Source organism: Paroedura picta, chromosome 1 (genome assembly GCF_049243985.1).
Source record: "Paroedura picta isolate Pp20150507F chromosome 1, Ppicta_v3.0, whole genome shotgun sequence".
NCBI lineage: Eukaryota > Metazoa > Chordata > Lepidosauria > Squamata > Gekkonidae > Paroedura > Paroedura picta.
Window position 1 is genome coordinate 15,507,292 of NC_135369.1, and position 21,541 is coordinate 15,528,832.

General features: G+C 50.3%; 1 protein-coding gene across 2 annotated transcripts in view; it reads right to left on the bottom strand.

Annotated features, from left to right (window-relative positions):
- The window catches only part of IGSF9 (immunoglobulin superfamily member 9), an 88,657-nt gene that overhangs the window by 20,983 nt on the left and 46,133 nt on the right, over window positions 1–21,541 (bottom strand). For both annotated transcript variants that reach the window (XM_077323399.1, XM_077323391.1), the window contains exons 4-8: window positions 17,405–17,557; window positions 7,210–7,361; window positions 1,878–1,995; window positions 1,599–1,740; window positions 520–665 (exon numbers count right to left, since the gene is read on the bottom strand). In XM_077323399.1, coding sequence (XP_077179514.1) covers window positions 520–665; window positions 1,599–1,740; window positions 1,878–1,995; window positions 7,210–7,361; window positions 17,405–17,557 — 711 coding nt within the window. The remainder of the gene's footprint in view (window positions 1–519; window positions 666–1,598; window positions 1,741–1,877; window positions 1,996–7,209; window positions 7,362–17,404; window positions 17,558–21,541) is intronic.

Genomic DNA, 21,541 nt, shown 5'->3' on the forward strand with positions numbered 1-21,541 from the left:
ACCCAAGGGACTCTCAAAAGCATCTTACAATCGCCTTCCTTTCCTCTCCCCGCAACAGACACTCTGCGAGGTAGGTTGGACCGAGAGAGCTCTGAGAGAACTGAGACTGGGCCAAGGTCACCCAGCTGGCTGCATGTGGGAGAGGAATTGAACCCGGCAATGTCAATGTAGAGAGACCTCCAGAAGGGGATTCCTTAGGTGAGCGTAGATCAAAGTGACGCTGGCTTCACAGGTCTATTTCCCTCCCCGCCTACAAGGCATCTAACCGTTATTTATTATTATTATTGTTGTTATTATTATTTTAAATATTTATATGCTCCTTTTCCACTCAAATTTTATTTCTTTATTGAAGACAGCTAGCTTGGTTGCAGTGGTTAAGAACGGCAGCTTCTAATCTATTGGGCGGAGGCGGGTGGGGCCGGCAACTAGACTCCCTGGAAAGGCAGTTCTGAACTTTCAATGCCACCACCAAGAAGGCCCGACATTGCATATGGGGGCAGGGCAGGGAATGAGGCTTACACAGAACTGTTAGGAAAGCCGAGGCAGACGGGGGCTTTTTTAGCCCGTTGCTGGGAACGCAGGTGTACTGCCCTGAGTCTTCCGGCGTCGTTTTCTGGACTAGGAGGCTCCCGTCTATCAAGACCCGAATTCGGGACTGCAAGTGGCTGGAAAAGAAGAAGGCAGAGATAAGAAACTCAAGAGTGTAGGGCTGCCAGCTGCAGGATGGAAGATTCCTGGAGATTTGGGGGTGACAATGCCATCGACTCTACCCCCCTCCACCCAAAGCAGCCATTTCCTCCAGGCTGATCTATGCCCCCTGGAAAGCAACTGGAATCCCAGGAGATCTGCAGGCCACACCTAGAGGTTGTCCACCTTGCACAAGAGTGTCTCTCCCAAGAGGCCAGCCTCTGAACCACAAGCTTAGATAGTTTTTTAACAAGGAGAGAAGGTGGGGCAGACTTTCCCGAATCGGACGTGACTCATTCGGCATAATTCACTGTTTGGGCTGCCACTCAATTAACGTAAATGCAGCCCGTTCAGGTTTTGATTTTAATGGGACAATTAAATCGGCGTGCGTTTACACGGGAGCGAAGCAAACGGCTTCCGAAAAAGGCAATGGTTGCTTTTAGTGTTGCTTATATCTTTAGACCTCCTAGATAAAGCAGGACCTGGAAGTGACATCGGCCTGCTTGTGTCATCAGGGGGTGACGCTCTGGGTTTTGGGCAAAACTCTATGGTTTGAGGCCAATTCTTTAGCATAGGGTTTCCCCAAAAGCCAGAGCATTGCCCCTGACGTCTCAGACGTGCTGACATCACTTCTGGGTGACGCCAACATACTGGACATTCTTCTGGATTTGGGTTAAGAGCCCGGGGGGCACCCATATTCCCCTGCTGACAGCACGGCACTGCCTGGCCAGTCTCCTTCCACTGTGCACTGGAAGGGATGTCATCACATTGTTGGCAACATGGGGACACTCTGGTATTTGGGCAAACGCTCCCCGGGAAGCCGTTTTCACCATAGAGTTTTTGCCCAAACCTCTGAACGTCCACACTCCAGTTTCTATGGCAACGTGATGCATGCTCAATTTCCTTCTTACCTGAGGTGAAAGACGTTTGTATTCCCCAGGAACCAGCTGTAAGTGAGGTTGGCGGGGTAGGCCTCGGCTTGGCAGGCCAGGAAGGCATCTTGGGTGAGGTTGACAGTGATGTTCTGAGGGGGCACCACGATTACTGGTGGCCCTGAGAAGGAGGACAGAGAGGGAGAGGGCCTGTCGCGCAAAAGCCTGGCTTCCCAAGCCGGGCTGAGTCTCCTGCATTTTCAAATGTCCCATTGTGGGTTTGTCGGACCGAGGGATGCCCTCCCCCTGCCCCCTCACCTTGTACCAGCAGGCGGGTGGTGTGGGTGACGGTGCCCTCCTCACTGGTGGCGTGACAAGTGTAGGCCCCGGCGCTGGCCCGTACCACACTGGCAATGAAGAGAGTCCCATTCTTCACCTGGGAAAAACACAAGGTCACACGGGATGCGGTGGGGTCTTGTCAGAGCCTCCCTGGAGGGACGGCGTTAGCACGTGACAATATCCGAAGATGCGTCGTGTCCAGATGACGTGAGGTGATGTTACCGCTTTACTCAGCTCTGGCTGGACCTCACGTGGAGTCCTGTGCTCCGTTTAGGGCAGGGGTCATCAACCCCCGGTCCGCGGCCCGGTGGCAGGCCGCAAAGGCCACGGTACCGGGCCGCTGGCAGCCATGCCTGCCTCCCCCCGCCGGCAGCAAGAAGGAAGGGAAGAGGCAGGCACAGCCGCCGGCATGGTGGTGATGCAAACGCGCATGCGAGCTGTTGCCATGCGTGCGCGTTAGCGCCCCCTAGTGGCGAAAACGCGTACACGCTGTTGTCGCGCATGCGCGTTACCGCCACCTGGTGGCGAAAACACGCACGTGCGGCAACTGCGCATGCGCGTTTTCGCAGCACCTGGGCCGTCGGCTCTTCCCTCACTCCGGAGGCGGTCCCTGACCTGAGAAAGGTTGGGGACCGCTAGTTTAGGGCACGACAATTGAAGAAGGATATAGACCAGGGATAGTCAAACTGCGGCCCTCCAGTTGTCCATGGACTACAATTCCCATGAGCCCCTCTCAGTGAATGCTGGCAGGGGCTCATGGGAATTGTAGTCCATGGACATCTGGAGGGCCGCAGTTTGACTACCCCTGATGTAGACAAACTGGCGGGTGTCCAGAGGAGGGCTATGAAGATGGTGAGGGGTATGGAGTCCAAGTTGTATGAGGAAAGGCTGAGGGAGCTTGGTCTGTTTAGCCTGGAGAGAAAGTGACTAAGCGGTGATATGATAACCATCTCCACATACTTGAGGGGCTGTCACTTAGAGCGGGGGTCATCAACCCCCGATCTGCGGCCCGGTGCCAGGCCGCAAAGGCCACGGTACCGGGCCGCCGGCAGCTGCACCTGCCTCCCCCCGCCCACAGCGAGAAGGAATGGAAGAGGCAGGCGCAGCCGCCAGCATGCTGGTGACGAAAACGCGCATGCACGCAGTTGCCGCGCATGCGCGTTAGCGCCCCCTGGTGGCAAAAACGTCCGTGCGCGGCAACTGTGTGTGCGCATTTTCACAGCACCCGGGCCTCTGGCTCTCCCCTCACCCCGGAGGCGGTCCCTCACCTGAGAAAGGTTGGGGACCGCTAACTTTGAGGATGGATGCTGGACCTTCCCTGGTCTGACCCAGCAGAGCTCTCCTGACGTTCTTATCAGAGGAAGACCTCAGTTTCTCTGCCCTGTTGCTGGCCCTGCAGAGGGACTGAATGAGGCCTCTGCCCTGTTGATGGCTGTCCAAATAGTTGGCCACTTTCTGAGGCAGGATGGTGGTCTACATGGACCCCCGGTCTGATCCAGCAGGGCTCTTCTGATGTTCTTAATTTATTCATTTTAGTTTCAAATTTATCTGCTGCCCTGAGGAACTCCTGAGGAACAGGACTGCCGGTTTAATTTTATTTTTAACTCAAAGGACAGTTTTGTTTCTTCCAGAAAGTGAACCGCTTGACTTCAGGGATCTATGTCTGTGACAAAGGAAGGCAACAGAAATCCATTTTTTCCTGAGTTCTGTCCACCTTGAACCTACTAGGAGACTCAGCCCTAGACAATGCCTGTCGGAGCATGTCTATCAGCGGCGTTTCTGGTAATTGCCCAGTTAACATACTTGATAGTGTCTCAGCAATTGTTTCTATTGTTTCCCTGAAATTACCGGCTTTGACGGCTAAGCATGGAAAAATTCAGCCCTTCTGCCTGCATCATCCAAAGAACTTTACCGAACCTCATTTATATATCTTTGCAATCTTCCAAGGACGAAGATGGCACGGCACGGTCATTTTAAAGCAATTCCCTTTCCCCCTCGAGCTAACTGAAATCAGCAACATATCTGATGGAGCAGCCTTCTGGCTTATGGAAGCTGCAGCCACAATAAATTTCTTAGACTTTTAAGGTACGGCAAGAGTCTTTGATGTTTTAATGGAAAATGGGAACTTCTTAAAAGGCTGGAAATTCTTATATACAGACACACACACACACACACATATAAAATAGAATATTATAAAATGCTTAGCGGTCCTTTAAAGTTTTAGAATTATGCAGAGTATCTCCAAAAATCCCTGCAATGTAGGACAGAATTACTGATATGGCCCTTTCTTGCAATGCTGATTGCCCCTTTGGGGTCAGGAGGTGAATTTTCTCCAGGCCAGTCTGGCTAGGGATTCCGGTGGTTTTTTTTTTGCGAGGGTCATGGAATTGGGGTTTGTGTAGGTGGGCAGGTCGTTGTGAATTTCCTGCATTCTGCAGGGAGTGGACTAGATCAGGGGTAGTCAACCTGTGGTCCTCCAGATGTTCATGGACTACAATTCCCATGAGCCCCTGCCAGCGTTTGCTGGCAGGGGCTCATGGGAATTGAAGTCCATGAACATCTGGAGGACCACAGGTTGACTACCCCTGGATTAGATGGCCCTAGAGATCCCTTCCAACTCTATGATTCTCTCAGAAGCAGAGAAGGAACAGTCAAGTAAGTGAATTTCTGGCAGAAGCAAAGATAGCGCACTGCACCGACTCCTGGTTCAGTTCCCAACTGGCTTGCCAGGGGGCCTTGGAAGAGTTGCAACTGCGAAGTCTTACCTACCTCGCAGAGTTGTTGTGAGGATAAAGTACGAGCTATGCATCTCGTCCGGCCCTCTTACAGGATAAATGGACCAGACAAGGAAACGGACCGAGACGGAATGACAACGCACAGAAGTCTGTCTTCCTGAAATGTCTTGACAGGATCTGGTGTGGCCAAGATGTTTGGATGCTGGGTGAGGTCCGTGAAAACCTGGGTTCGAATTCCTACTTCTTCGCCAAAGTGGTGAGAGCTGTTTAGCCGCCTCCCTTGGGAAGACTGGACTAGATAGCCTGTCTGGCCCCTTCCAACTCTCGGATTCTATGATTTGGACTTAACAGAAGCTGTTCAGATACGTGCGTGGGGGGGAGCACTCTTCCGATCCTTGCTGTGGTCCGTATGGGGTCCAGAGCCAGCAGAGACAGAAGGAGGCCGTTCCCTTCTCTCGATCAGCAAAGCCAGTACTTGGGTCTGCAGCAGGTGAGGTTACGCTTCTGTGTTGGAGAAAGCCTTCACTTCGAGCCTGTCCTCAGCTATCCACGCCCCCTCCCCCCACGCTGCCTGGCTGTAACCTAGGGGAATTGGCCTATCTCTGGGAAACACTGCCCCACCCATAACAATCAGGAGGCGGCCACATTTCCTGAGGACATCCAAGTGCTGATTACAGCCAGAGAAAGGGCCGGAGGGAGGAAGGCGCTGGGGTGGAAGGGAAAGGGCGGGATGGCTCAGAAAGCCGAGATCCTTCCCCCCCATGTAGAACCATGGAGTCCAAGGGTCATCTAGAATAACAGCAGCTGTTTTTTATACCCTGCTTTTCACTACCCGAAGGAGTCTCAAAGTGGCTTGCAATCGCCTTCCTTTCCTCTCCCCACTGCAGGCACCCTGTGAGGGAGGTGGGGCGGAGAGTGCTCTAACAGAACTGCTCAGCGAGAACAGCTCTAACAGGACTCTCCACATTACAAGCTGCCCATGGATCCACATGTCCTTCTAGAATCAACACAATCTTGACTTACTTTTACCACCCCCACACTCCAGCGCCCGTTGTACTCCTGGATACAATGGACTTTGCCCCTAGTTATAAATAAATAAATTTGTCGCTGTGCTAAAACAGGAAACAGTGACTCAGGGAATCTCGTCTCCTGCCACAGTTTTAATGGTGTTCAAATGGCTCCTGGACTCTTGCTCTTTGCTACAGAAGGGGCATCATCTCTATTTTAACATGCCTCCTTCCCCATTGCACAGATGAAATAGCATCGATCCCTTCCAAACCTGCCCACCCATTACAACAGCAATTTATAAAAATAGAGCAAGGGAAAACTCTCGTGTTACTCAGCATGGCCAGCAGGGGTCAGTCTGGTCCCAGGCAGAGGAGTTTGTTAAAGAAAACATAGGTATTTTTAAAAAGAAAACTGAAAATTAATTCTCTCTCTGGTTATCCCCCTAAGGAAATCCATCTCCCCGGATTCTGGAACTGATCTCTCCGATTTCTGGGGATGAGGTCGACAAAGGCTGTTTTTTCCCTAGCGAGCAGCCGTGACAAACGGTGTGATGGAAATTTGATTTGGTGGGGGAAGGGACACATCAATTTTGTTTTAGTGGCGATAGGAGATCTGACAACTTGGGAGGGGTCTGGCAGGGGTATTATTTGACTGAGTTTATTTTTTCTTTTTGTTTTTAAGTGAGATGTCCCGCATTCTCAAAACCTGACGACCCTCCCAAGAAAAGGTGAGTTTCAAGGAATATAGAGGGGGACGTTCTAGACCAGGGTTATTCAAACTGCGGCCCTCCAGATGTCCATGGACTACAATTCCCAGGAGCCCCTGCTGGCAGGGGCTCCTGGGAATTGTAGTCCATGGACATCTGGAGGGCCGCAGTTTGAATACCCCTGTTCTAGACAATGTGTGCCAAGCACCGAGGGCAGCAAGAACAGACAGGAAGACCCTTTTCAGATAGGAGGCTGAACGTGCTATCCTAAAGAGAGTTGTGTCCTTCTCAGTCAACAGCAGTCCATGAGCTTGGAGGAAGAAGAGTTGGTTTTTATATGTTGCTTTTTTCTACCAGGCAGAAAGCGGCTTCCGATCTCCTCCCCTTTCTTCTCCCCACAACAGACACCCTGTGAGGTACGTAGGGCTGAGAGAACACTGAAAGAACTGCTCTGTGAGAACAGTTCTAACAAGGCTCTCCAGAGAGACCTGATATTACTGCTCGGTCAGAACAGCTTTATCACAGCCGTGACTAGCCCAAGGTCACCCAGCTGGCTGCATGCGGAGGAGTGGGGAATCAAACCCAGCTTGCCAGATTAGAAGCTGCTGCTCTTAAGCACTCTGGAGGCATATAACTCTGCTTTGGACCCTGCCGGGCGGGTGGGAAAAGCAGCAGGCCTCCAAAATTTGCTCCACAAAAAGCCATGAGTTCTAGAAGTATGATTGTGCCTTGTACAGGAAAGGTCTAAAATCCTGGGGAATTCTGCCACTGCTGTTTGCAGCTGTGTCTGAAATCACCGTTCCTGCCCTGCAATGGGATGGTGCCCCTGGTTAGTGTAAGACACCTGCACACGTGACCGTACCTGCACTTTGTCTCCACCTTGTATGGCTCGATTGTCCCTCCTCCAAGTGACGACAGGCCGAGGGTTGCCGGCAGCTGAGCAGCTGAGAGAGAGGGGCTCTCTGTCTTGCGCTTCTATGAACGCCGGGGGGGTCTCCTGGAAGGTGGGGGGAGCTAAAAGAGAGCGTTAAGGAAGGAGGTTCACAGCAGGATCTTCGACTCCAATGTGGCGGGCTGTCATCCGTAAATCTGGTGGTCGTGGTGGAGAAACACAGGCAGGACTCCCTGTCCCCAGGGTCCTCTTGCAATTCCAGGCACAGTGCTGGATCCAGAAGCGCCCCCCCCCCCCACACACACACACAACCTAACACTGAATGTGCCTCTTTCTAACCCCAACACAACTTAAGAAATGAACCTTTGAGCGCAAGAGGGACATGCAACTCATTAACAAAAACATACCTCGATGGTCAGGAAACTGAGAAGAGACGGTGGGCACCTTGCTAGAAAATATAATGAGGGGAAACTACCTTCTCCCAACACAAAGGCTGCCGTCGCCTGCAAAGACCCTCTTCTGTTTAATGTCACAGCCAAGGGTGGAACATGGTGTGTGTGTGTGAGTGTGTGTGAGTGTGTGATCATCTGCTCAAGCAACTGATTACAAACCAGGGCAGGGATGAGAGGCCAGGGAGACGGCGGAGAGACAGAAGGAAGATTAGGAGAGAAAAACAAGGTGGTCTAGAAGAGGAGCCGGGCGGACAGCTGCCGGGACTGCAGGGAAGCCGGAACACGGAGGGCAAGGGGTGGGCTTCCGCCGGGACAGGACTTAAGAGCGTTACAGCCCTGCAGAGGGTCCTGCTGGGAGATGGTCTCCTTTGAGACTCTTGGCAGGCATGAGGGCCAGAGGTGCTGCTGGGAGACGGCTGTGCCAGGTCCAAAGGCCACGCTCCTGGCACTTGTACTCCCAACCCCTCTCCCCAACTGAGCTAGACGCTAAATGCTGTCTGCAGATCGACAGCGCTGTCTAAAAACACAATCCCTAGTCCCTGCAGTCTGAAAAGTAGCTCCCCAAGGGGAGCACACACAATCTAAGCTCACAAGGGGGCCTGACAATTTTAATAGCATTTTTGGTGTGAAGTTGAAATCCGCCCCCCCCATGCACAATTATGATTCACTTTAATTTTGAACTGCTGGCCTTCAAGTTTGCCTAGGCTTCACAGCAGCTGGGCGGAAACGGAAATAGGACGGACAAAAAGAAATACTTCTTTACATGGAGAATGAAATGTAGAATTTGCTGCCAGAGGATGTAGTGATGGACACAGGCATGGGTGGAAGTAAAAGGGGATTACACGGATTCATGGAGAAGGAGAGTTGGCTCTTTTATGCCCCCTTTCTATCCCCGAAGGAGTCTCAAAGCGGCTGACAATCGCCTTCCCTTTCCTCTCCCCACAACAGACACCCTGTGAGGTGGGTAAGGCTGAGAGAGCCCTGATATTACTGAAGAAGAAGAAGAGTTGGTTTTTATATGCTGCTTTTCTCTACCTGAAGGAGTCTCAAAGCAGCTTCCAATCGCCTTCCCTTTCTTCTCCCCACAACAGACACCCTGTGAGGTGGGTGAGGCTGAGAGAACCCTGAGATTCCTGCTCGGTCAGAACAGCTTTATCAGTGCTGTGGCAAGCCCAAGGACACCCATCTGGCTGCAAGGGAAGGCCTATCTATGTCTGAGGCAGTAGACCTCTGAATCCCAGTGCCAGAAGGCAGTCTCGGCCGCTCTACCCTGCTGTTGGCCTTCCATAGTAGTCATTGGTTGGCCACTGTGGGAGACAGGATGCTGGACTAGATGGGCCACTGGCCTGTTTTTCTGCTACTAATGTAGTTGAAGAAATTCTTATTTCTATCCTTGACACAATTTAAGAAATGAACCTTTGAGCGCAAGAGGGACATGCAGCTCATTAACAAAAAGATACCTGGATTGCTATTTATGTTTTTTGCAGTATATTCCTCATAGTCCCTTTTTGTCTGCTTGATCATCAACTTGCATTTTATTTCCCAGAGCTTGCGCTCCCTTTTATTTCCCTCGCTTGGCCTAGCCTTCCACCGCTTAGCAGAATCCTTTTTCCCTTTCACTGCTTACATTACTTTTTTTGTTAACCCTGCAGGCCTGTTTTGTACCTATTTCTTCCTTTCCTAACCTGTGGTATGCCTTTCACCTGAGCTTCCAGGACTGTAAGCTTTAAATAAGCTTTCAGGACTGCAGTTCTGGAGGCCTCACTTCAAGAAGGACATAGATAAAATTGAAAGGGTACAGAGAAGAGCGACGAGGATGATCTGGGGCCAAGGGACCAAGCCCTATGAAGGTAGGTTGAGGGACTTGGGAATGTTCAGCCTTGAGAAAAGGGGACATGATAGTCCTCTTTAAGTATTTGAAAGGTTGTCACTTGGAGGAGGGCAGGATGCTGTTCCCGTTGGCTGCAGAGGAGAGGACACCCAGTAATGAGTTTAAACTACAAGTACAATGATATAGGCTAGATATCAGGAAAAAAAATTTCACAGTCAGAGTAGTTCAGCAGTGGAATAGGCTGCCTAAGGAGGTGGTGAGCTCCCCCTCACTGGCAGTCTTCAAGCAAAGGTTGGATGCACACTTTTCTTGGATGCTTTAGGATGTTTTGGGCTGATCCTGCATTGAGCAGGGGGTTGGACTAGATGACCTGTATGGCCCCTTCCAACTCTATGATTTTATGATTCTAAATAGTCTCTGAGCTTCCCAAAGGGATTTGACCCTCCTCATCTTTCCTTTCAGTTTCTTCTTTTCAAGCTCCCCCCCCCCCAATTTGAGAGACTTTACCCCCTCTAAAGTTACCCGTGGTTGAGTTAGTCTTTGGGGGTAACTCCCTACTTACATAAATGCTAAGCTTAAAAGCATTATGTCACTGTTTCTGTCTTGTTTACCTCTCTTGCCAGGTCTTGAGCCAAGTCCAGAATCACACCCACCTGCTCTATGGCACCACCATTAAGAGCACCTGGAAAACCAATCTCTTTCTCCTGACTTGAACACATATTGATCCAGTCACGTATTTTGGCCACGGTTATTTCCTTAACCCATCTGTTGTTTTTACATCATCCTCTAACCTATGATCGGGTGGCCAATAACAAACTCGCAGACTTAAGCTTCCTTTTGGCAGGCAGTTCTCACCCACAGCTTTTCTGCAAGCGATTCTATTTTTCGTATGTTCTCAGTTTTACTGGACTGTGTACCGTCTCTGACAGGCAGAGTTACTCCACCTCCCACCTGTCCCTCCCTAGCCGTCCGAAACAACTCACATCCGGGAACCACTGTGCTGAAGGAGTGATTACCTGATGCTTTATACCAGGGGTAGTCAAACTGCGGCCCTCCAGATGTCCGTGGACTACAATTCCCAGGAGCCCCTGCCAGCAAATGCTGGCAGGGGCTCCTGGGAATTGTAGTCCATAGACATCTGGAGGGCCGCAGTTTGACTACCCCTGCTTTATACGTTTTCGACATTTAGATAGTTCTATTTCTTATAAAGAATACTGTTGCTTTTTGTGCTTTTTTACTTTTTTGTAACCTTTTAGCCAGCTTGGTGTAGTGGTTCGGAGTGCGAACTTCTAATCTGGCGAGCAGGGTTTGATTCCGCGCTCCCCCACATGCAGCCAGCTGGGTGACCTTGGGCTCACCACGGCACTGATAAAGCTGTTCTGACCGAGCTGTGAAATCAGGGCTCTCTCAGCCTCACCCACCTCACAGGGGGTCTGTTGTTGGGAGAGGAAAGGGAAGGTGACTGTAAGCTGTTTTGAGACCCCTTCGGGTAGAGAAAAGCGGCATAGAAGAACCAACTCTTCTTCTTTACATAAAATACTAGTGAAGGTATATTTTATAAGCATATATGAGCCATTTATTGAAAGAGCCATATTTTCATTCTTAAATTGGTACAATAGCAATTGTACTTTGGCCACCTCATGAGGAGTAAGGACTCCCTGGAGAAGAGCCTAATGCTGGGAGCGATCGAGGGCAAAAGAAGAAGGGGACGACAGAGAACGAGGTGGTTGGATAGAGTCACTGAAGCAGTCGGTGCAAACTTAAATGGACTCCGGGGAATGGTAGCGGACAGGAAAGCCTGGAGGATCATTGTCCATGGGGTCACGATGGGTCGGACACGACTTCCCACCTAACAACAACAACAATAGCAATGGAGGACAGTCTATACAGTTAGCCAAGAAGAAAAGGGGAGGCCTATCCCAATGGCAATATGATAAACTATAAATCCAAAGCAAAGTGTGTCCTTCCATTGTGCTTTCCTTTGTCTTTTAATCAGCAGGGCTTCTGCCAGAACGGCATCCAGATAATATCCGTTTTCATCAATTACATTCTATTGTGAGCCTCTGGCCAAGATTAAACTATTACCATTTGGAGATTAAAAATCAAGAGATAGCTTTAAACACTGATGTAAATGATGAGGAATTAGAGGGTTGTTGGCGAGGAAGGTGTTTTTCCTGAAAACGTATCTCATTCTTTGCACTTAGCAGATGTTAAAAATACAACTCGGCTTTCCTTTCACCAGGGGTAGTCAAACTGCGGCCCTCCAGATGTCCGTGGACTACAATTCCCAGGAGCCCCTGCCAGCGAATGCTGGCAGGGGCTCCTGGGAATTGTAGTCCACGGACATCTGGAGGGCAACAGTTTGACTACCCCTGCCTTTCACCCTATCAGTATCTTGTACGTTTTCCTGTATTTTTGTCTAAGGAGAACTTTTGCCCCGTTGCTTGAAGGAGTGGAGCGAGATGTTCTCAAGATTCTAGACACCCGCTTTGAAAATACCTGTTCACGGGGACTGGGCCTTGGTGCCCGAGAAGAAGGCCGCAGCATTGACATAAAGCCAAAATGTTACTCCTCCCGTCGATTTTCCTCATCTCACAATGTCTCTGTAACTCTGACACAAAACGTTCCGGCTCCCTCATAGAATCATAGAGTTGGAAGGGGCCACACAGGCCATCTAGTCCAACCCCCTGATCAACGCAGGATCAGCCCGATGCATCCTAAAGCATCCTCATTTTGCTTGTAGCATAAAAACCTCTCCAATTCCCAGACACGTTAGGCCTGCAGCCTTCTGCCGGTGGGTGGCCCTTGCTGGACAGTCCATATTGTTTGCCGTCCCCTCCGTGGCTGGTCCTGGTTGATTTCCCCCATCCCCTTAGAGATGAGCCACCCCACACCAGAGACGTTTCGTCTCCTGTGGGCTTTAATCCAAGATTAGTTTTAAAACTGCCCCCTTTTTGGTTTTAAATGCCAGCAGCCCGATTCCTTCCCTGGACAAGCGGAGGCTGTCTCTTTCAGGCGGGTCCTGGTTGTTCCAAAAAGCATCCCGGTGCCTCACAACAAACCAAAACCCTTCCTCTCGATGCTGTTGTGTCATCCATGCGTTGAGACTCCTAATTTGTGCCTGTCTAACTGCCCCTGTGCGTGGAACACTTCTGAGAAGGCCACCTTGGAGGTCCTGGCCTTGAGTCTCATAGAGTTGGAAGGGACCTCCAGGGTCAGGTAAAGGTATCCCCTGTGCAAGCACCGAGTCATGTCTGACCCTTGGGGTGACGTCCTCCAGCGTTTTCATGGCAGACTCAATACGGGGTGGTTTGCCAGTGCCTTCCCCAGTCATTACCGTACTCATTTTACCAACCTCGGAAGGATGAAAAGCTGAGTCAACCTTGAGCCGGCTGCTGAGATTGAACTCCCAGCCTCATGGGCAAAGCTTTCAGACAGCTGCCTTACCACTCTGCGCCACAAGAGGCTCATTACCTCCAGGGTAATCTAGTCCAAACCCATGCAGGAAATTCACAACCACCTGCCTGCCCACAGTGACCCTAATTCCTTGCCCACATGATTCACCTCCACCCCCACCCCCCAAATCCCTGGAAAAGGCCTAAGGGAGCCCTGTAGTTCCATAAGACATTTCAGAATACACAACGGAAGACATTTCAGAATACACATTGCCACAGTGTGTGGGGATGGACTTCTAACTGGGATGGTTTAAAAGAAAAGAATATTTTGCTGGAAGGGGGGGGGGTAAGCATACCAGGGGCTGTTGGCCAAACACACCTAAATGGAGCCTATTTGCTCTCAAGCAGCTTGCCTAGAGGAAATTTGCCTCCTGACCCCAAGGTGGCGATCAGCTTTTCCCTAGGGCCACAAGAGCCAAGCACCGACACAATCCCTTCTGCCCACCCACTCACAATCTGCCTAAATTCACAGAATCAGCATTTCATTTCTTCTGCCTAGCAGCCTAAATTGTTCCTCCAGAATTACACTTCCCCATACTATTGGTGTCAACATGTACCATGACCCACCAGCTCTTCCCCAGGACGGTCTACCAGCCTACCCTGACCACATGCTATGTCCACTTCCTTCATACCAGGTGAGCGAGTCACCGTACAGTCAATTCATGGGTTCACACCCATCTATCTACATGCCTAAGGACTGAATGACCACCTACCAAGAGCCCCCCTCCCTGCCTGCCCAGGGATGGTTCACCAACTGCAGAAGGGGTCCGTTCTGAGGGAACATCTCCCCCTCCCCTTTTAAGGACCGACCTATCAGCAGACTTGAGACTTAAGTAGACCCACTATGAACAGGGGCAGTATACCACAGTCCGTGAGAACATCAGGGACACAGTCTTTGGGTCTGCTTGTGAGTTTCTCGGCAGCATCTGCCTGGAAAATACCTGCTCGGCTTCCCAATTCAGGAAAGCCGTCCTCAATACAAAAATTAATGGCGTTCCCGTTTTGCATTTCTTTCCCTCTTTTCACTGCTTGTTTTTGTGAGCTCTCTTGGCGTGCCAACACGTTTTGAAAAGAGACAGATAAGCCCATGCCAATAAACTGCTCAGTTAGGGAACAGCCACCGTCTCAAAGTCCACCCCAGCCTTCTGGTTTGCGCCCAGATTTTACAGTCTGGGGCGAGGCTAGTGTTGGGGGCAATTCCTCTCTTTTATAGCAGCCCGGATTTGACTGGGTATGCTGTTTCCATTCAAAACAGAAGAGCAACCTTGCATAAAACGACAAAAGGTCGCCTGTTGCAGAAGCCCGTTCTGACAGAGGCCAACCAGGTTCCCGCAAGCAATGCAGGAAAGCAGCAGCACTCCTGTGCTCTTTGCCCCCAGCATCCCAGAGCCAGCTGGTGTAGGGGCTAGGAGTGCGGACTTCTAATCTGGTGAGCCGGGTTTGATTCCCCGCTCCTCCACATGCAGCCAGCTGGGTGACCTTGGGCTCGCCACAGCACTGATAAAACTGTCTCAGCCTCACCCACCTCAGAGGGTGTCTGTTGTGGGGAGGGGAAAGGGAAGGCAATTGGAAGCTGCTTTGAGACTCCTGGTAGAGAAAAGCTGCATATAAAAACCAACTCTTCTTCTTCTTCTTCTTCTTCTTCTCCTTCTCCTCCTCCTTCTCCTCCTCCTCCTCCTCCTGGTATCCTGGTACACTGCTCGAGAGCATGGAGGCTTCATTTAGATGTGTTTGGCTCATAACCCCATGTATGCTTACCCCTCCCCCTTCCAGCAAAATTGCCTCTTCTCCTTTTTTGACAGCCATCCCAGTTAGAGGTCCATCTCCTCACACTGAAGCAATGAGTTCCATAAGCTCCCGTCGTGAATTCTGAAATACCTTATGGAACCAAAGGGCTCACTCCGGCCTTTTCCAAACTTCCTGTTTGTGAGTTTCACAGGACAAACCTCCCCCTCCCCCACTCAAGTTTATTAATAGGAAAAAAGAGAGAAAACAAGCTCTCTGTAGAACTGGTTTCAGGTGGGTGTCCGAGCTGGTCTGCAGTAAAAGAGTAAGATTTGAGTCCCTTAAAGGCCTGAGAAAACAAGTCAGGAACCCAAAGATTGAGCAACAAATATACAGCTTCTGTACTATATATTTCTGGTAAGGGATTGGAGGAGGAGCTGGTCTCATGGTTTTACACCCACTCAAGGCGGCTGTCCCTCCCCTGAGTGCCTCCTCCTCCAACCAGCATGCCTGTCTGTCCAGCAGCCTGCCAATCACGTTCCGTCCTCCACCCCTGACCACTCCTTACTCCTTCCGTTTCCCTCAGATCCCTGCTGCGTGAGAGCTGCCCCGGCAGTGAGTTCCCTTCCCTGGGGCCTCCAACCTGCAGCCTTTCCAGGTCCTGGGGGGAGAGAGAGGCCATCTGTAGAGTTCCTCCACCCCATCCCCTAATCTAGCACCCATAGCATTCCTGAATGCAACAGGTCTTGTCCCCATCCCCAGTTAAGAATAAAATGCAAATCTTTATTATATTGTGCAGATGAAGCAAATGAAAAACCACATTAAACCACAAGAATCAGAGTCTGTGCGCAATTGAACGTATTGTCTGCACATAGTATGACCACCGTACACATGAGGATGCACACTCAGGATTGAACCTGGACAAGAATGGTGGTTCTTGACTACTTTGGTTTTTGATTGTGCGCTCCGTGTCTCAAATAATTATGACATATTGTTGGGAGTTCCATGTTGGAAGATTCTTATGCCACCAATCAAGTCTTATTATTATATACTGTATTATTATGTGTACAGAGCCTCTTGTGGCACAGAGTGGTAAGCAGCAGACTTGCAGTCTGACGCTCTGACCATGAGGCTGGGAGTTCGATCCCAGCAGCTGGCTCAAGGTTGACTCAGCCTTCCATCCTTCCAAGGTCGGTCAAATGAGTACCCAGCTTAGAATCATAGAATCATAGATTTGGAAGGGGCCATACAGGCCATCTAGTCCAACCCCCTGCTCAATGCAGGATCAGCCCTAAGCATCCTAAAGCATCCAAGAAAAGTGTGTATCCAACCTTTGCTTGAAGACTGCCAGTGAGGGGGAGCTCACCACCTCCTTAGGCAGCCTATTCCACTGCTGAACTACTCTTGACTGCGAAACATTTTTTCCTGATAGCTTGCCGGGGGGTAAACGGTAATGACTGGGGAAGGCACTGGCAAACCACCCCGTATTGAGTCTGCCATGAAAACGCTAAAGGGCGTCACCCCAAGGGTCAGACATGACTCGGTGCTTGCACAGGGGATACATTTATCTTTACCTATTATTATGTGTGTGCTGGACCACTGGACCACTGATGAAGACCCCTGGGTTGAAATGCGTTTGGTCTATGGTAGCAACAACTGCAAGTTTACGTACAATATTGCACAGTGATTTTAATATATATAATATATATTTGTTGTTCACCGTTCAGGTCCCTGATTTGTTTTCTTAGATGGGGTTTCTCCTCCCTTTTTGTTTGTCATCTGGACCAAACGGCTGCCAGAAGACACAGGCCTCGAAAGAACTAGCAGCCAGGCCATGTTCACACCCTGCCCGGATCCGGTCTCTCTGAGAACCCTCTTCTTTGAGCCCTGGTCTAACCCCATACTTTCAATCGCTCTCTGCATGGGTTCTTCTTAATCATAGAATCATAGAGTTGGAAGGGGCCATACAGGCCATCTAGTCCAACCCCCTGCTCAACCCCCTGGTTAATGCCCCAGGGCCCTGTCCTGGCTGGCCCGTGTCAGGTCAATCTCATCAAGTCTGGAAGTTAGGCAGGGGTCAGTGCTGGGGGCACTTGGACGGGGGACCACCGTGGAATTCCAGGGCTGCCACAAAGGGGCAGGGGTCTCTTGCTCTGAACATCCCACAGTAGAGGTCTTAAACCAACTTGAGCCTGCAGGGGCCTTTGGAACTCTGGCCTAAGACGGTGGGGCCAAGCCACCAAAGGTATAACCGGCCACAGAAGGATTGCTGCAGCTTACCCTGAGTCACACAGTAAGGAACCCTGTGTTATGGAGCAGCTGCAGCCAAAGCAACTTAATTTAAAAAAAAAATCTGCACAGTCCATCAAATCTCCAGTAGCCAATCAGAAGCAAAACTCCCATCTGGACCCACCTTCTTTCTAAAAGCTCTTGGTGGGCACCACAGCAGGGATTCTTGCCCTACAGCAGGGGTGGCTAAACTGTGGCTCTCCAGATGTCCATGGACTACAATTCCTATACTGCTGGAAGGGCTCATGGGAACTGTAGTCCATGGGCATCTGGAGAGCCACAGCTTGGCCACCCGTGCCCTACAGGGTCAGCTGCACCTTGATGGCACTTTTCCTGCCACCACTGCTTTTAAACTGATGCCAGTCCCTTCAGGAGCTGAACACGCAGTAGGTTCATAAATATCCTGTACGTACAATTGACAGTCAGGTGGATCCAGGTGCCGTTCTGGAACTCGTCGTCGCTGTTGGGTCGGTTGAGGAAGAGCACCCGGCACTCATACCAGCCTTGGTCTTCGGCACGCAGGTGGTCAATCCGGAGAGAGGCGCCCTGGTAGACCCGCACCCGACCTGCGCGACACGTGAGAAATCACAGTCAGGGATTCCCGTACCATCGAGCAAGTCAGACTTTTAGCAGCGATCCTCGAGCCGGAACAGAACTGGGGGCTCGTTACTAGGAAAGGTTTTAAAAATTCAAGTGACTAGTCCAGAGGAAGAAAAGGGGAGAGGGGGCAATAATACACTCAGTGCAACTGGACAAATCGGGAGCATGTTAAGATTATTTTTAAGACAGACACATAAATTTTGGATTATTCTTTCTTAAGCAGGGGCAGTCAACCTGTGCTGGCAGGGGCTCATGGGAATTGTAGTCCATGGACCTCAGGAGGACCACAGGTTGACTAGCCCTGTTCTTAAGGATTGGAAAGCAGAGGCAGAAGAACAGAAGCAGACATTACTTGTAAGTGAGCATTCTATTATGCCCTCAAGCAGTGCATAAAAACAATAGCCTCCCTCCCCTGTTGTACCTGGTATTTCAGAGGTAGACTGCCCCTAAACATGGAGGTTCTGATTTGCCGAAGAGCCCTACTGGATGAGACCAAAAGGTTCACCTAGCCTAACAACTTGTTGTACGTTGCAGCACATCCAGCTGCCAACAGACACGCCATGCAGGAGTCCCCAGCAACTTATATAGGAAAGCATACAGCCCTTAAATATGGAGGTACCATTTGGTCAACAGTTGGCTTCTCCCACTCTATAAATCTGTATGCCCGCCTTTTAAAACCGTGTAAGCCGGACAGCACCCTAGCAGAACTACGGTCTATTATTGTAAGGCAGGAGTGGCCAAACTGTGGCTTGCCAGATGTCCATGGACTACAATTCCCATGAGCCCCTGCTGGCAGGGGCTCATGGGAATTGTGGTCCATGGACATCTGGCGAGCCACAGTTTGGCCACCCCTGCTAAGGGTTAAGGAGAAATTCACAGTAATTACAAAAGCTAGTATTATTTCTGATTTCATGCATGCTTCTCAATATCGAGGCTGACAATGAAAACAGGCTAGACACGTTAACCCATCCCAAACCACACTTCAAACAAGCACCACAAAACATGAATGAGGATTCCAGGAGCAGAACCGGTTCCAGAGGTGGGCCAAACAGGCTACAAAAGCTTTTTGGGTTTTTGGCCTGAGCTCAAATTTGAAAAGCTGAAACAGCGTCAAACCAGAAACGGAAGCAGTCTGATTGCCTCATCAACTTCATAGCTGACGAAGCTCCCATAATTCCATCCATACGTGGCTAACACAGAATTTGGCACTCTAATTAACAACATATCAGAAAAGGCCCATCCCTTCCAGAACCCCCACCCAGAACCGAGAAGGGAATCAGAGTCAATCCGAATCTGGCAGCTACAGCGTTTAAGAGTTTTTAATGGTTTATAATGCTGCTTTTTAAAATGTTGCCTTGTTAATTGTTGTAAACCACCCTATGCGGAGAGGGGCAGTCATACAAATCAAAGTATTAATGTTAATCAGAGAAGCATTCGCTGGCAGGGGCTCCTGGGAATTGTAGTCCATGGACATCTGGAGGGCCACAGTTTGACTACCCCTGATCTAGGATTTGCCCAAACTCTATTGTAAATCCAGAGAGTTTGGCGCAAATCCTAGAGTTCCACTTCACTGAGGTGACATCACTTTGGGTTATTTGCCAAAACTGGCCATATCCCCCCTGCTAATCCACAGAGTGGTGGGGGATGGAGTAGAGGAATGCTGGCATTCCCTAATAAGAATCCATTATCTTTTCTTTTTTTTAAAGATGTCAAATGCCCAGCTTTCCGGTTCATGGATAAACAGTGTCCTGCTCAACCCAAGCCGCTCTCTGGGCTTAGTACATGGTTGCCAACCTCCAGGTGAAGTCTGGCGATCTCCTGGAAATAAGGCCGCTCCCCAGACCACAGAGACCAGTCTCCCTGGGCAAAATGGCTGTGTTGGAGGACAACCCCTATGGCCAGCCCCGCCTTCCTCAGGTTCCGCCGTCAAACCTCCAGGAATTTCCCAACCCAGAGTTGGCAACCCTGGAGGACTGGCATTCCCCCAAGTACAGGGCTCCACACAATCCCTTTCCCCTCTCCACAAGCTCCCATTTTCAAAAGATGGCGAGCTTGGCTCCGTCCCTCCCGTGGGGCCTGCTCCCTTCTCCCTCAGCGTGAGGCTGGTGGCTCTTTTCTCCCTCCGGGGAAGGGACGGCCTCGCTTTTGTGAGGCTGGGAACCGCCATGGGAACAAAAGCCAGAGGCTGGCCCCAGCCTGGCGGTGCTGGGTGAGGGGTCAATTAAACAGACATTAAGTGTTACACAGTGGCCCTTTCTACGGGCGGGCGGAAGACAAATAGAAAGGCTATGCAAGGCAGGGGCGGGTAGGTGAAGCAAAGATGGGGTGGACCCCCCCTCCCCACCCCTTTCTTCAGGCTGGCTTTGTTCTGGACCGGAAACCACAAAGGGGCTTGCCTGTGCTTTCAGTACAATCAAATCAGAGTCCAGTAGCACATTTAAGACCAACAAAGATTTATTCAAGGCGTGAGCTTTCGAGTGCAAGCACTCTTCGTCAGACTGTGAACTACGGTTGCACTCGAAAGCTCACGCCTTGAATAAATCTTTGTCGGTTTTAAAGGTGCTCCTGGGCTCTGTTTTTGTTGTGCTACTGCAGACCAACACGGCTACTTATTTGAATCTGTGCTTACAGCAGTATCTCGGCTTGGGGCTGCCGATTGTCTCCCGTGGCCCAAGCAACAGGCGGGAAATATGGCCGCTTTGGCTGTGCCTCATGGGGCAGACAAGAGAAAGAATCTGTGGCCCACCTCAGGAGGGGCCTAGAGATCGCCTTATCTCCAGGCTCTATCAATCATTTATTTATTTTAAACATTTATTCCACTTTCCCTGGAGAACATGGCTGCTTTGGAAGGTGGACTACATGGCTTTGTACTCTATCAAGGTCCCTCCATTAAACCCTGCCCTGACAGGTCCCGCCCTCAAATCTCCAGGTTTTTCTGATTCCAGAACAAAATAAAGAACATCTTTGTATAGGATGGCCAGCCTCTATTTGGGGCATGGCCTATACCATGAATTAACACTAATCTCCAGAATACACCGATCCGTTCCCCTAGAAGAAATGGCAGACTTTGGTGTAGGGACTCTCCGGTATACCACAGAGTCTGGGAGAAACTTAAACCCTAGAGTGACATGATGAACTCCCCGCCTGCCCACAACTCCAGAAACTCCCAAAGCCGGACCTGACGGACCTATTATAAGTGTGCATGACCATCCACAGAGAGCCAATATGGCCAGCTGTGTTTAATAACGTAAAAGGCTGACTTGTCAAAGAGGGAACCAATTTGTTTCCTGCAGCTTTAGGGACAAGGAGGAATGGGTTCAAATAATGGAAAAGGAGGTTCCACTTAAATATGAAAAAGCATTTTCTGACAGTGAGGGCTGGCTGAAGCTGAAATCTCCTGCCTCCAAGGATTGTGGAGTCTTCTCCGTTGAAAGTTTTTAGGAGGAGATTGGATGAGCACCTGCAAGTAGGGTATGATTTTTGTCAGAAATGATTTCAATGCAAGTACGACCAGAACCACCCAACTTTCCCAGAAGAGCTCCAGACTTTTCACAAAGTCAACCTTGGGCAATTAGAGGGTTTAGGGGGGATATTTATTAAATTTGCAGATGATACTAAACTGGGAGGGGTAGCAAACACAACTGAAGACAGCAACAGAATACAGGATGATCTTGATAGGCTCGAGAAGGGGGGTAAAGGTAAAGGTATCCCCTGTGCAAGCACCGAGTCATGTCTGACCCTTGGGGTGACGCCCTCCAGCGTTTTCATGGCAGACTCAATACGGGGTGGTTTGCCAGTGCCTTCCCCAGTCATTACCGTTTACCCCCCAGCAAGCTGGGTACTCATTTTACCGACCTCGGAAGGATGGAAGGCTGAGTCAACCTTGAGCCGGCTGCTGGGATTGAACTCCCAGCCTCATGGGCAGATAGCTTCAGACAGCATGTCGCTGC